This window comes from Gekko japonicus, unplaced genomic scaffold (assembly GCF_001447785.1).
Source record: "Gekko japonicus isolate JY-2015 unplaced genomic scaffold, Gekko_japonicus_V1.1 scaffold1154, whole genome shotgun sequence".
NCBI classification, from domain to species: Eukaryota; Metazoa; Chordata; class Lepidosauria; order Squamata; family Gekkonidae; genus Gekko; species Gekko japonicus.
In genome coordinates, this window is record NW_015163636.1 from 371017 (window position 1) to 385097 (window position 14081).

At 45.7% G+C, this 14081-nt stretch overlaps 1 protein-coding gene across 2 annotated transcripts in view; it reads right to left on the reverse strand.

Annotated features, from left to right (window-relative positions):
* Positions 1-10756, reverse strand: part of RHOBTB2 (Rho-related BTB domain containing 2) — a 28093-nt gene extending 17337 nt beyond the window's left edge. Inside the window, exon 1 of one of the 2 annotated variants that reach the window (XM_015407573.1) lies at positions 10687-10756. In XM_015407573.1, coding sequence (XP_015263059.1) covers positions 10687-10745 — 59 coding nt within the window. In that variant the 5' untranslated portion in view covers positions 10746-10756. Of the gene's footprint in view, positions 1-2290; positions 2608-10686 lie in introns of those variants that run through there. The other variant, XM_015407574.1, reaches the window with a different exon arrangement.
* Positions 10757-14081: the final 3325 nt, after the last annotated feature.

The following is a 14081-nucleotide window of genomic DNA, read 5'->3' on the forward strand; positions in this document are numbered from 1 at the left end:
CGTGAATGACCCAAGGGGTGAGTCTATGATGGTGGATTCCCAACATAACATATACTCAGACCCCACATACGGCGGCAACTGACTGCTCACAAATCGCTTATGTCATGAAAGCATGGGCACAATATGCACACACTGTGTGTCTTCCCTATGCAAGTTTCTCATGTGCATTTTTGCCATCAGAAAGGGGCCAGTTAAGAAAAGAGGGGTGTTGTGGTTTTTTTAAGGAAGACTGCCGGTTTTGATATTAGCCATCTTTGTGCAAGACACTGACAGTACACCTGCCATCCTAACTTCCATGGACCTCCCAGCATCCAGCCTTCATTGTCAAAAGAAGAGGACAGACCAGGAGAAGAAATACCATGTTATGCAGCTATATTATAAAAGTTGTTCCTGAGACCCATGAACAACACACGTGCTGCCAAGATGAACAGCACATTTTAGAACAGGGCCAGGGTTTGCACTGTCCCTACTAGCTGGTGGGTGAACAGCAGCTATATAAATCAGAATAGATGTTGGTCTCCATCAGATTCTGCCTGAAGACTTGGGCTGTGGCAGTTTTATTTCTTAGCACCTCTGCCAACTGCCCAAGCAAGCATCCCTAACAGACTGATTTCTCCCTCGAGGAAAATGACTGCATAGCGCAAGAGTTAAAAGAACTCGTTCCCAAGGGGAGGTCGTTTCGGCCTCGCAGGAAATGAGTGCACAAGACACGTGGGATGGAATGAACGCAAAAGGAAAGCAAGAGCCCGTGCCATGTGAAACTCCACAAGCAGCAGCAGCTGTGGAGGCGGTCAGCAAACTCGCGGCCCATGTGACATTTAACAAGAGACAATCAAGTCCTTGCACAGACAAATGCGATCATTTCTGATTCGCTCCACCCCTCCCTAACATCAGTGATCCTCTCTCCTTGCAACGGCCCTGGAGGTTGCACGCACACAAAACCCTCTCCAAGGAAAAGATAACCGGGGGCGTATTTCTTCTATTTCCAGCCGCATTTCTATTTTTGTAGCTCTTTCGTCTGAGTGCACCAAATTCATCATCCCCACAGCGACTTGCTCTTGAAGGCTGCAGTCACCGCGCGCGCACACTCCATTCCTTATCTCCTTCCCAGCCTTCTGTTATCTCACTGCACTAAATCCTCTGGCTATTCCTCCCCACTCCTCTCAATTCCGGCCGATGCGTTTCTCAGTCCCTCATCGATGCCCCGATTACTCCACGTCCTCCTCAGTCCCCTTGCTTGGTTTTCCCTCGCTCTCAGAGAGAGTAGAAATTTGTTCACCGCAAGCTGTCCCAGTCTCTGGTTGCCAAGGAAACTAGAGAATCTCCTGGGGAGCCTAGCCCGTATCCTAGCAACTACCAGGCTAAAAGTACCCCCCTCCTGCATTATTTTTCACACATACACACACAGAATCAGACCAAAAGGGGAAAAAATGCAACAAAAATAATAAAGGAATTTAGCAAGAACAGTGCAGGACTACTGTGTATTTCAGGGGCAGACCGATGGTGTGAACATCTCCCTCGAGAAGTCAAAGCCCCGTGGCCAAAAGATCCGCAGATACAGGCCAATGTCCACTTTGCAAAATAATACATCGTGCAAATTGAAAAGTCATCGCTAAATATGAGCAATGCTTTTTTTTTTTTTGCAAGTCAAACTGAAACAAGTAAAAATACGTGTGTGTAATGGAAGAGACTCTTAAATCTACTCATAATTAGCAGATCAAACACCAGATATCAGGTTCTTTCGTCTGTTTGCTTTAAGAAGAGAAAAATCTTTACCCAAATTACAACCCCACATGCATGGCACCGGTTTGTGCAACGACAGTTACTATGCCAAGGCTGCACACCAAACACATTTACCGCGCTCTCCCCTCCCTGCCCGCTTTGTAAACCCCACCCCAATCCCGCCAGGGTTTTGCAACCACTCCGGTTGTTTGTTTGGGAGGCAGTGCAGCAACCAACCATACAGGCACAAGGAAAATAAGCATTATTAAATAAAGGCTGTTCTACGTGCGTACTGACTCTGTGTGTGTGAGAGAGGGAACGGGAAAGACCGGGCGGCATCGGAAGCTTGCTAATCTCTAGCACCTCCGGATGCTAGAGGAAGGCAAAAGGTTTAGAGCCGTGCAAAAATATATGCAGGTGTGCATGCGCGCGCACAGACATACATACCATACTCGACTCGCAAAAACCCATCCCTCGCGCCTATTTTTCTTTTTTCAGTGCACTATCTTAATTTTTGCAACGCAGGGGCTCGCCCGAAAAGACTTCCAGGCAGGCATCGGGTACTTACACCAACACATCTGAAGGGGCAATTTCCAGCGGGACGGACCGAGGTCTTCGCCTGAGGCATGGTGATCATTGCAAAAAGACCGCCCGGCTAGGGTCCTGCTTTAACTCCGGGACCGGGTCGAGTGCCGGATGCTAAACTCTCTTGCTCAGATGCTCTGACATAACAGTCCATGTCGGCACCAGAGTGGATGTATCTCTTCGCTCTGCATCTGCAGCCATTGCCTCTTCCTCACCAGCATCTTTCTTGGCATTGTGAACCCCGGAAGAGTCCGCTCACACAGTGCCCCCCTCCCCTTCGCAGAATAAGATCGGCCTCTCTCCTCCCAGTCCTAGAGTTGCGCTGCAACTGAGCGGGCTGCACGGTCGGACGCGAGCTGCAGTCCTAGAATAGGACTCGCCCACCACCTATTTTCATTCACAAAAAAAAAAAAATCAGGCGCGCAGCGGCAGGCCCCGCCTTAAATCCCCCCCCCCCGGTGGCGGCCGATTGGCTGTGAGCGAGCAAAGCCAAAGCAGGGGGCCACGCGCCTAGCTAGCTGGGCCTTCTCGGGGAGAAGCCGCCCGAGCAAAGGAAGGGGGCTGCAGGAGGCAGCGCAGGTCGGTCTCTTTATTGAAAACGGCCCGGGGATGGATTTCATGCAGCCTCGTCGGATACTAGTAGCTTCCCCTCATTCGGCAGGAAAAAAGAGCTGCTGCTCCCTTAACCAGATACAGGAAGCGTCTGAAGAAGCCGATAATTTCCCACGGCTGCTGATGAACAATAAGGCCGCAACTAGGAAGTAAGTCCCTTTAAATTCCCTGGGATTTACTTCTGAGTAGACACGTTTAGGATCGGACTAAACCTACAATGTAAAGAACACTTAAATGGGAATAAGCCCTCATTGAAATAAAATGGGACTTACTTCTGAGTAAATATGCATAGAACTGCCCTGTCTCACAGCTACCACTCTGGAATCTTTCATTCCTCTAGAGTTTTCCACTCTTCCTTCCATCCTTTTCCTGTGCAATTAGGACCTAAGTAGGGTATCCCTCCCTCCACTTTACCCCCCCCCCATCTATCCAGCCCACTTGACCCTTACTCCATCCACTCATAACATTTATCATGGTCCTTTTTCTCATTCCTTTCTGGCCCCTCTCCCCCATTTATGCTGAGGAACAGAAGGCCGGCTGCCCCAGGAGAAAAACATGCCCCCCAAACAAGAACACAGCGACATAGGTACCTCAGGCTTAAACCATTAGATTATCATTTCGTAGAGCTGTAGATTTTTGAGGCCAATAAAATTATAGACAGAAGTGCAGCTAAATCATGAAAACTAGATGATGATGCTATAGTGAAAACGAGAGATGATGCAACAGCAGCAAGACATGGGAGGGACTGCTCAGAGCTCAAGCTCAGACCAGTGACCTCCCTTGGAATCACAGGACTGCTTCCCGTGTCCAGTTTTCTAATCCTCTGCAGCTCTTGGAACACTTCAGTCTCACGCATCCCCTTGTATACTCACAGGCACTAATCATCTACTTTGTCCTGTTGTACCCCTGCATCCATTCCTCCCCCCCCCCATTCTTAACCCTTCCATTTTGTGTTCAATCTCTTGTATTAAGTCCTTGCAGAAGTGAGAAGACCTTCTTGGCTTCTATTTCGTTGCCTGCTAAGCCCATAAAAATGGCCCTCAGAGGCACACTCTTCCCTTGCTTCAACTGATGCTTCGAGTTTACTTTGTACCTTGACCTGTTAGGGATCCCACTCTAAGGTGTTCCACAGGATGCCCCAGCAAGCTTTCTATGTCATTGGTCTTAGTGAAGAACAAGCAGTGCACACAGCTAAAGACATTTTCTCCAGCCCTACTGAAATGCCACAACATAACCACTGATCAGACAGATGTCAATTCTCAAGAATTTGTGCATGTGTCTAGGAACCAGTGTTGGTAGAGTTTATACAGAATGTGGGCAATCAATTCTGACTCAGCTGGTCATAGTATTGACATATGAGGCATACAGCTGAATAATTCTTGTCCCTTCTTGTAGCCCTTCTGGGCATTGACAAAACAAGACAGCTACATTTCTGCTTGCAGGAGGCTTGTACTCTAGCAGGGTCAGAGAGAGGCACATAAACACACACTTGAACATAAGAAGCTGCCTTGGTCTATCAAGGTCAGTGTTGTCTACTCCTATTGGCAGCAGCTTTCCAGGGTCTCAGGCAGAGCTCTTTCACATTACCTACTGCCTGGTTCTTTTAACTGGAGATGCCAGGGGCTGTACCTGAGACTTTCTGCACGCAACAAAGTTGCTGGGCTACTGAGACACAGACTATTACCAGGAGTTTTTCTTTCTTTCTCAGAACTCCCCCCACCATCTGCAACACACTTATAAGATTCAGAAACAACATCTAGGGCTCCTTCTCCCAAACCCAACTTATGCATCAAGGACTGACTCAGACAGCTTTGATTTGCTTCCCACCCCCCTTCTCCATCCCAAAGTAGTCTGCAAGCTAAAGATAACTACTGTCATAGATTGGTGTGTCGACCAATCTAACCTGTACACACAAACACATACACCCCACTCAATGTGTTTATATCAGGTGGGCATCCCTACTACGGGGTGGGGGTCTGCTGCACCGTTCCCATTCTACTTTTCTGCCCTCCCTCCCCCCTCTTGCAGCTTGAAACTAAAACCTCAAGTCATCCCTTGTGGCCTGACCAATGAGAAGCCGATCAGCAGCAGCCCAGCTCCCTGACAGCCAAGACCTGCTGCTGTGACCCAGCATATCTCGATCATGTGATGCCTCGTTGTCCTCACTCAAGGCTTCTTTCTCTTCCCCTGCCTCCCTTCTCCCACCATGCATAACCAAAATAAACGTGTTCCTGTCCTTTTTCCACCTTAGGATCAACCCAGCCATGGCCCCTCCGAACAGCTCCAAGGGCCGGCACTGATGCAATGCAGCGTCAGCTCGCGTCAGCAGTCCGGCATCTACCTCACCCTGCACCTTTTAAACAGTCTGGTCACACAAGCATCTCTCTGCTTCCTGAAGGCCTCCATCTCCCGATTCCCAGCCTCTCCCCCCCCCACATTCTCCATCCCCATCCCCAGGCTCCATTCCGCAGCAGCTTTCCTTCTCCATTTCTCACCTAACTCGCAAGACGGGGATCTCTCTCTCCATAGCAGAAGAAACCTTGGTCTACTCGACTGGGGGATCCTTTGGGGGTTTGTTTTGTTTAAAAGCCAGCTCCCTGGCAAGCCCAGGAGGGGACCTTTGAGCTAGCAACGGAGGCTAACGGCTTCATGCACAAAGCTGTTTATTTTCCCTGCATTGGGCTGGAATGAAATCCGCAGGCAGCAGAGACGCAGCTTTTAGCTTCCTTCTTCGAGTGGGTCACGGGGGAAGAAACGCACAAAGGCTTGGCTTGCCAGCCGCATGATTTGGCTTATTTTGTTCTGTCGTAGCAGGTGCTTAATTGTGGCATAAAAAAGTTCCTTGGCAGCTTTAACCATCAGTCTCATTCCTGAATGACCCCCTGCCTTACGCAAGACAAAAGCACAATTGTGGCTTAGGTCAAAACAATTCGAGCTCCATGTTTAACCTACAGAACAGCTGGCTGTTTCCTGTGCCAGCCTTGGCTTTGGCCAGCAGGAAATGCTAACAGAGGCTGGTGTATACATTTGTGGGCAAGGGGGAAATTGTTGTTTCGGGGAGGTGGTGCCGGAGAAGACAGGGCTATTCCATTCAACTCCACAAAGCATAGTGCCATATGCATGTCTGGGGTAGTCCAGTTTGCAGCGATGGGCAACAAATGTGCAGTTGACAAGTAAATAGACCACAGGCTACAGCACAGAATTCTGCAACCAGACTAAATGGAAACTAAGCTGACCTTGGCTGGAAGGGCAGGGTAGAAATTTAATAAATCAAGTCAATCTAAGGACTCAGAGAACACACTGAAGAGGCCATCTCTGATACTCAGCAATTCACTTCCTATCTGGACCAGGAGGAAAACGTCCTGGCTTGCTCTGGTACTTTTATACACGAAGCTGCCTTACAGTGCCATCCTAAGAAGAGTTACTCTAGTCTTAAGTCCATCGAAATGAATGGGCTTAGACTGCAGTGACTCTCCTTAGGATTGCACTGTTATACTGCATCAGACTATTGGTCTATCAAGGTCAGTGTTGTCTACTTGGACTGGCAGTGGTTCTCCAGGGTCTCAGGCAGAGGTATTTCACATCATTTGATCCTTTCAACTGGAGGTGCTGGCAACTGGGATGCTCTGTATCCTATTAGCCATGGTGGCTAAAGGGAACCTCCATATGCAGAGGCAGTAAACCTCTGAATAACAATGCTACCACTGAGGATAACATGGGGAAGAGAAAATGAAGTGAGCCATGTTGGAGGAAGGGCAGAATAAAAATGTACTAGATAGGAATGAAAATGGCTCGCAAACTTCTGTTACTTCTACTAGCCTTAACCCTTCAGAGAAACCACAATCAAATTTTCTCTGAATCTCCAAAACCAAAAGATCCCTGATGGTCCTAGCTCTGCCTTTCACCAGACGTCTGGCAATGAATAACATAACATTTTGTGGCCTCAAGTCTCCATTTTCGGGGAAAAAATGGCTAAATTTGGGTCTTCAGCAAGCTTCCTGGCAGCTGGTTAGTCTTGGCAGTGCTTCACGAATTACAGTGCAAATGGATACATGTTAAGAGCCCTCGTACCTGCTAATACAATAACGTTCCAACTACGTATGTGTCTATTTTTAATCTCCTGTAGGACACAAAAAAGCTTTTAACGGGTACACAGCATGGGCCTGTAATGTATATCCATTAAAAATGTACCACAGGAAGAAACCTTAGAAAATATTATGAAGTCCTTGTGTATGTTACCATGGAGACAGATCTGTTAAAAATATCCAGATGGATGGAGAGGTAAGCAGACGTATATAGCAATGAGATAAGAGACAGACTAGACAAGGGTGGGGGATGTCAGGTTTGCCAGCTAAAACAGGCCTTAAACCCATTTTCTTGTGGCTCTGCTAAATTAATAGGTCCCATCATGCTTTTGGTTCTACCATATGGGGGGGCCTGTCTGAGATGAGGTTGCATGGACCTTGGCTAGTAAAGGGTCCTCCCCCCTAAAATTAGTAAAGAAGACAAGGATCTCTTGAAACTTTGGGGCAGCAAACCTGAGAACACTTTTTTGGGAGTTAAGTCCTATTCCGCTCAGTGGGGCTTCCTTCTCTGTAAACATGCATTAAGACCAGCTGGACTGCTATTCAAAGCATGTTTCCCTGGAAGGAAGTTCCATTGAATTGAATAAACACAGTTATGTTCAAGTTGTGAAATTCTGAGTATCTTATGTAATCAGGGGGATGAGTTAGCAAGTCACGCTGGGAGAACAAAGGCAGGAGAGACAGGAGGAGGGAGGGAATGTTTTCACTGTCACACACCAAGAATAGAAAGAGGAAATGTAAAAGACAAAGTTCAGTCGGTACAGCAAATTATTTCATGTGACTGTAATTCTTCGTATTAGTTGATAAAGCAATGTGTGATTAAGCAGCTTCAGAATTGCCACATGGATCAAGAAGCAATATTGGGGCCCATGTTGTGCTAGTCTTACATTTACAAGGAGCTTCAAATTGCTGAGGGGGGCATATTCAAACAAGGAAATGATGAGGGATGGTGAGACTCAAACCTCATTTCCACACAACCACACAGCTGGATCCTGATTTGACCCCGCGCGCACACACACACACACACACACCTGGCTGCCCTTGGGAGTTTCAGTAATGGAATTCCAGCAATGGAATTCCAGCATCAGATATACTTTGGCCCCTGCAGACAGACTTCTGAGTCCGGAAGCTTCTCCTCTCACTTTGCCATCCTGCCTTGCTGAACCATGAAATATAGTGTAATGTATCCAGTCCAGACCGCATGGCCGGCTTGGGCTCCATGCGGTCAGACACAAACGTCGAGCTTCGCTCCAAGAGACAATGGACTATGCGGATCCTAGCCTGCTTCAATCAGGGGGCTAGGTTTCCGGCCGAGAGCCTATGGGACTCTCGGCCACTGTAAATAACCTATTGGGAACTAGGGGTGTGTTTTGGGTGGCGGTTTCTTGGGAGATATAAGCCGGCCTGCGAGCCAGCCAAAGTCGTCTTGTTCCTGTTCGAATAAAGTATGCTTGGTGAAATCACTCTCCGTCTGCGTACTTTTCATATAGCCATCAGCACACTGGTGGTGCAAGACCATTAACTCTTCCCTGAGCTCAGAAATAACCTCCCTTTCCAGATTTGTCTCCTGTACCCGCAGAGTAAGGGAATTCCAGCAGGTACAGCTAGCCATGCCTTACAAAAGCTGTGCCTGCCCAAATTCTCCTTTGTTAAAGATACAGGAGGAGCCCTAAAGTTGAGTGGCTGGCTGCTCCTGCTCCAGTCCCTTTTACTTACAGAAAAGAGATTCTGACACAGACCTATTTGCCTGAATCTGCTCCCCATCCTACAGTTTCCCTGTGGCTGTGGATAAGCTGACATGTGGCTAAGCTGAAAGAGAAGCCATGCATATTCCAAAGTCACCCAGGCAGCAGCTTCCACTATAAATAAAACAAAAAAACAACAACCTGCATTCAAGCGAAAGCACCAGCTTAAATCCCTGCACCCAGAGCCTTCTGTTTTATCACAGCTATAATTAAAATGTGGTTTATTGTCTGTTCTTCTGTCTCCCTGATATAAGCCTCTTGAACTTATCAGAAAAAAAACCCTCCCATCTGCCCCACTTCATAATCACCCTTGTTTCAAACAGATAACTCCCAAGTCCACATGCAAGGTCCTTTGTCTGAGGATAGCAGCAACCCTGGGGTCAAAACTAGGGCAGTATGCTGAAGGAGCCCCCCCCCCCCCAGCAGGACCTGGGGGAACAGAAGAATTTGAGAGAAAATTCTTTTGCTGAAGACTTCCATAATTTCTCTGATTCTTCTGTGTACACATACACAGTTGTCATCTAGCATTTACATTGCATCCATCTCTGTTGCACACCAACCAGACTCGTCCTTATAATTATGTATTGTATTTGTTGTGAATTCACTTTATCATGAACACTCAGATACCCAGAATCCTTTAAGGGTGCTATTTAAACCTTTCTGCTTTAGTAATTGATTATCCCAGAATCCCACAGCATCTGTCAGGTCTCTGTGTCACATTCTTCCTTGCTCAGAATCTTCTAGCCGGTTCTATCTGCAATCTGTTTTGGTGCTCTGAGGCTGCAATAAACCAGAAGGTTTTACAGCTTTTCTGAACTTCAGCACAACATTGTACATTATTCAGAATCCCTGTGCTCCTTTTTAAAGTGAGCTCTTCTTACCTTTGTTTCATAAACCTTGTTCCCACTGCTGCAATCTATTACCTAGAAGCCCTTGGAAAGTACTGTATGCCTGACTAAATAAACAGTTATCAGTGAGAGCCTTAAAGTTCAACCAACCTCTTATGATCATTGCTGACTGTTATGGCCTGGTGGCTGGTGGGGAGCCTTACAAAACCTCAGTTTAGCTTAGTCGCCTCTTGACAAACTGGTGTGAGCTACCAGATACTTGTCAATATGTAACAGACTATTTTGAGTCAGCTTGGTACAGGAAGGTTAAAAATCATCCGCTTCGAGTTTCCATGACTGGCAAGAAATGGGCTTGGCAAGATTGAGAGAAATGAATAACATGCAATCAGAAGCAGTTTAGTGCCCTTTGCTTTTGTTTATCAGCTGCTATCCACACAATGATTTGACCCACCAACATTTCTCCTTCCCAGCTGTGACATTAACTTGGTTAATAAAGCTGTTTCACAGTATACTCATACTGAAAAATACTTTCTAGGCACAGCCTTAGAGTCTAACAGCACAATTCTAAGCAGTTACGCCGTTCTAAGTCCATTGATACCAATGGGTAGAACTCTGCACTGTAAGCCTCTGATTCATCTAACTAAAGGAGTAAGAGCTATAAAAAGACGCTCAGTGCTGCACCTTGCAGTGAAGGGGAGGGAAGGACAAAACTTGCGAAGCAGACCAGAGATTCTGAAGGGTAAGATTTGCCACTAAGCCAAAGCCAATGGTGGTTCTTGCAACACAACAAAGTTAAATGTGGCAGAGTGGTAGATCTCCACTGTCAGCACAACAGAGGAAAGCACTCTGAGTATATCACCTTCAGAGTCTGGGAGCGCTCACATTGGTGTTTCAAGTTTCATAGGATGGTATCTGCCCCCAAGCGGTTCTGTCATCTGATGTGATTTGTAGTTGGTCATTGGTCATTACAGTTCACATGAAGCCAGGGTCTGTGCTTGCCCCCCTCCCCGGTATCACGCAACACCAAGCTGTGGTTTGGCATTACATGTAAATCAGCAACAACGTAAACTACCATATCAAAATACTCACAAGGCAGCATCCATTTTGGTCTTCTTCAGTTTTAGGCGGTTTTTGCTTCTGAATGCCATTTCTTTCTGTTCTTTACAGAGTCTGAAAGTGAAGGAGAATGAGATCAGCCATTACATTTTGAAACTGCCTTTGTGGTAAACCTCTCCTTCATTCCCCCCAGTATGCAGGATATGAACCTATGAAATGGGAGAGTTTCTAGCCAGGGTTGTCCTATGTCAGCAGACCAGAGATTCTGAAGGGTAAGATTTGCCACTAAGCCAAAGCCAATGGTGGTTCTTGCAACATAACAAAGTTAAATGTGGCAGATCTCCACTGCCAGCACAACAGAGGAAAGCACTCTGTGAGTATATCACCTTCAGAGTCTGGGAGCTCTCACATTGGTGTTTCAAGCTTCATAGGATGGTATCTGCCCCCAAGCAGTTCTGTCATCTGATGTGATTTGTAGTTGGTCATTGGTCATTACAGTTCACATGAAGCCAGGGTCTGTGCTTGCCCCCCTCCCCGGTATCACGCAACACCAAGCTGTGGTTTGGCATTACATGTAAATCAGCAACAACGTAAACTACCATATCAAAATACTCACAAGGCAGCATCCATTTTGGTCTTCTTCAGTTTTAGGCGGTTTTTGCTTCTGAATGCCATTTCTTTCTGTTCTTTACAGAGTCTGAAAGTGAAGGAGAATGAGATCAGCCATTACATTTTGAAACTGCCTTTGTGGTAAACCTCTCCTTCATTCTCCCCAGTATGCAGAATATGAACCTATGAAATGGGAGAGTTTCTAGCCAGGGTTGTCCTATGTCAGCTTCTGGTTTGATTAAAGGGATGGGAGAGTCAGAAGAATGCTAAATTTAGTTTATTTCTACGTCAGTCCTGGTTTGCATATCCTCCAGGATCTGGGACTGAACACTTTACATGAACAAGGAATTCATACTGAAACAACTAACTAAACAAGTACAGTTGGCAGGTTAGGGCCACTACTGAGTAGAAACTCCGTGCATAATAAAAGCAAGTTTGTATAATGAGAAAATTGGTTCTGTATCTGTTGTTGTAGATGGACAATTTTATATTTTGCAAGTCTGCTTTGAAAGGCCAAAATGCTTTCTTTAAAACGTTCTTCCAAATGAAGGGAAAAAATAAAAGAAAAACCAAGAGTATAACTTCTTGGAAAATAAATGTAACTTGACAAGAAGGCAAGCAGAGAAGGAATTTGAGGAGGAAATTGTTACAGTTACATAAAAGCTGTTGGGGAAAAAACACATCAGAAGCTGAAAACCATCCACAGGCAGAAAATTTAATATTGTTATGATAACGGGGAAGTTGCAGAGAGGTCTATAAAATTATGGTGTAGAGATATTTTTCTTCCTGTCTTGTAATGCTAGAACTTGGTATCACCCTATGGAATTAATTGGTAATAAGTTCAGGATGGGGGGGTGGGGAGGACATCACACAGTGATAGTTTGGACAACATTACTTTATGGCATTAATGACCGCAAGGTGTGGCCTTAAAGAAGCTTGGAAAATAGATTGTTCATTATAGCTTTGTGGCTGTTTGTTCTGAGTACTAGATGCTAAGATCAAATATCCTCTCAACCTTACAATCTGCTTGTGAATTTCCAGAGGCATCTGCGTGTGTATTGGAGACTGAATGTTGGGATTTAGTAAACCTTGGTCAGATTCAGCAGGGCAATTCCTTAGTTTTTATGGTTCTCAGTCATAGAAAACTTGTGCAGCGATGTCAGAAATTACTGTTATTGTCAAAAGTAAATAGCCAAACCATAACTAGGAGCGGGGCCATCTTTAGCTGCTCTACAGGGTGATTTCAGACAATCAGACTACAAGTGAGAGCTGCCTAGAAATGCTCCCTGGTTAATATCTGGCCTACTGTTATAACAAAGAGACATATACCCACCCATGGAGAACCTGCAAGCGAATGTTTCATCCAATTGGCTAATAACAACACATCAAATGTTTCTCTTATGCCCATCTAGTTTGCTAAGCAACAAAGGCAGATCCTGATTTAAACCATCGTACTTTTGTTATCCTTTTGTTTTGTCTAAAATGATGACACACACACACACACCCCCGCAGCTCAGTTTAGGCATCACAACAAACAGTGGTTAAAGAAAAGTTAAAAGGCAATCAAGTGGTGCTTTAATGATTAACAAAGTTTATTCCAGCATAAACTTTCAAGAGTATTCTGGAATAAACTTTGTTAGTCTTTAAGGTTCTGCTTGATTTCTGTTTCTGATATGCCTTTGGAATTATTATCATGGTTTAAGAATCTTCTCTTTGGTGTAATGTCCGTACTGGGAAACCATGATTTGTCACTAGGTGACAAGCTGGAGTCAGAAACCATTGCTTGAAGTAAGTTTGCATGAGGCAAAATATCTAAACTGAAAATCACAGTTGTAGCTGTTATACCATCTCAGGAAAGCCTTGCACGTAGGGATTTGGGTGTTGAGTACGAAAACAGACAAGCAGCCTCTTGGTGTGTTTTGAAAACTCAAACCACAGTTTGGATTTTAAACTCTGGCCAAGCATAAGCCATCCTATTGATGTGAGGTCTTAAACGGAGCAGCTTAACATTGTTAAGTATAACCTGGCTTCCCATAGGTCAAAAGCAGGTCAAGTAGGCCTCTTTCATATGTACTTTTGCAATGAAACTTTCCTTCTGTGAACTCTGTTGTAAAGTAGAATAAGGGCTTTTCCCCGCCTCCTTGCTCTGTTTAGTTGCCATAACAACAGTTTCTAAGCTATCTAGCTGCAGGTCTGGCAGGCAGGAGTCTTGATACCTGATTTGCAGAGGCAGCTGCTGGCACCATCTAAGGGTTCTTTTGCGGAGACTAGGTAGTTTCTTTGGCTGAACTCTGAACAACCCCAGGAGCTGAGTTTTAAGGGTGGCTAGTTAAATACATCTGGTCAAGAAGGCCTGGGGTAGTAGAAAACTCAGTGCAGCTTCAGTAACTTTAACTTTCAGTCCCTCCACTTTCAAGGGGAAATGCTTGGCGAAGAGACTACTGGCTGGATCTACTCATTCAGCAATATGATGGGGCAGAGTCCTGTAGAATGGACTTTTCTGTTTTTAGCCTGCAGTTTGGAGATCACATTTTTGTAAACGCTCACTTTCTTTTTCTTTTTTGTTACTTAAAAGTGTAAGACCAAATAACGAAATAGGGAAACAGGAGGTCTAGAACAGGGACAGACAATATTATTTGGCCCTGGTGCTGAAAAAAGTACTTGCAAAGATGTTGGAGTTCTGGCAAGAACAGACGAGGGCTGTACATGGCCAGACATGCTTGGAGCAAGCCAAACCCCAGTGGCGCTTCCAGCATCTCAGGGACTTGCCTTGGATCTGGATGGTGTCTTTGTAGGCCTGGGAGGAGATGAAGGCCATG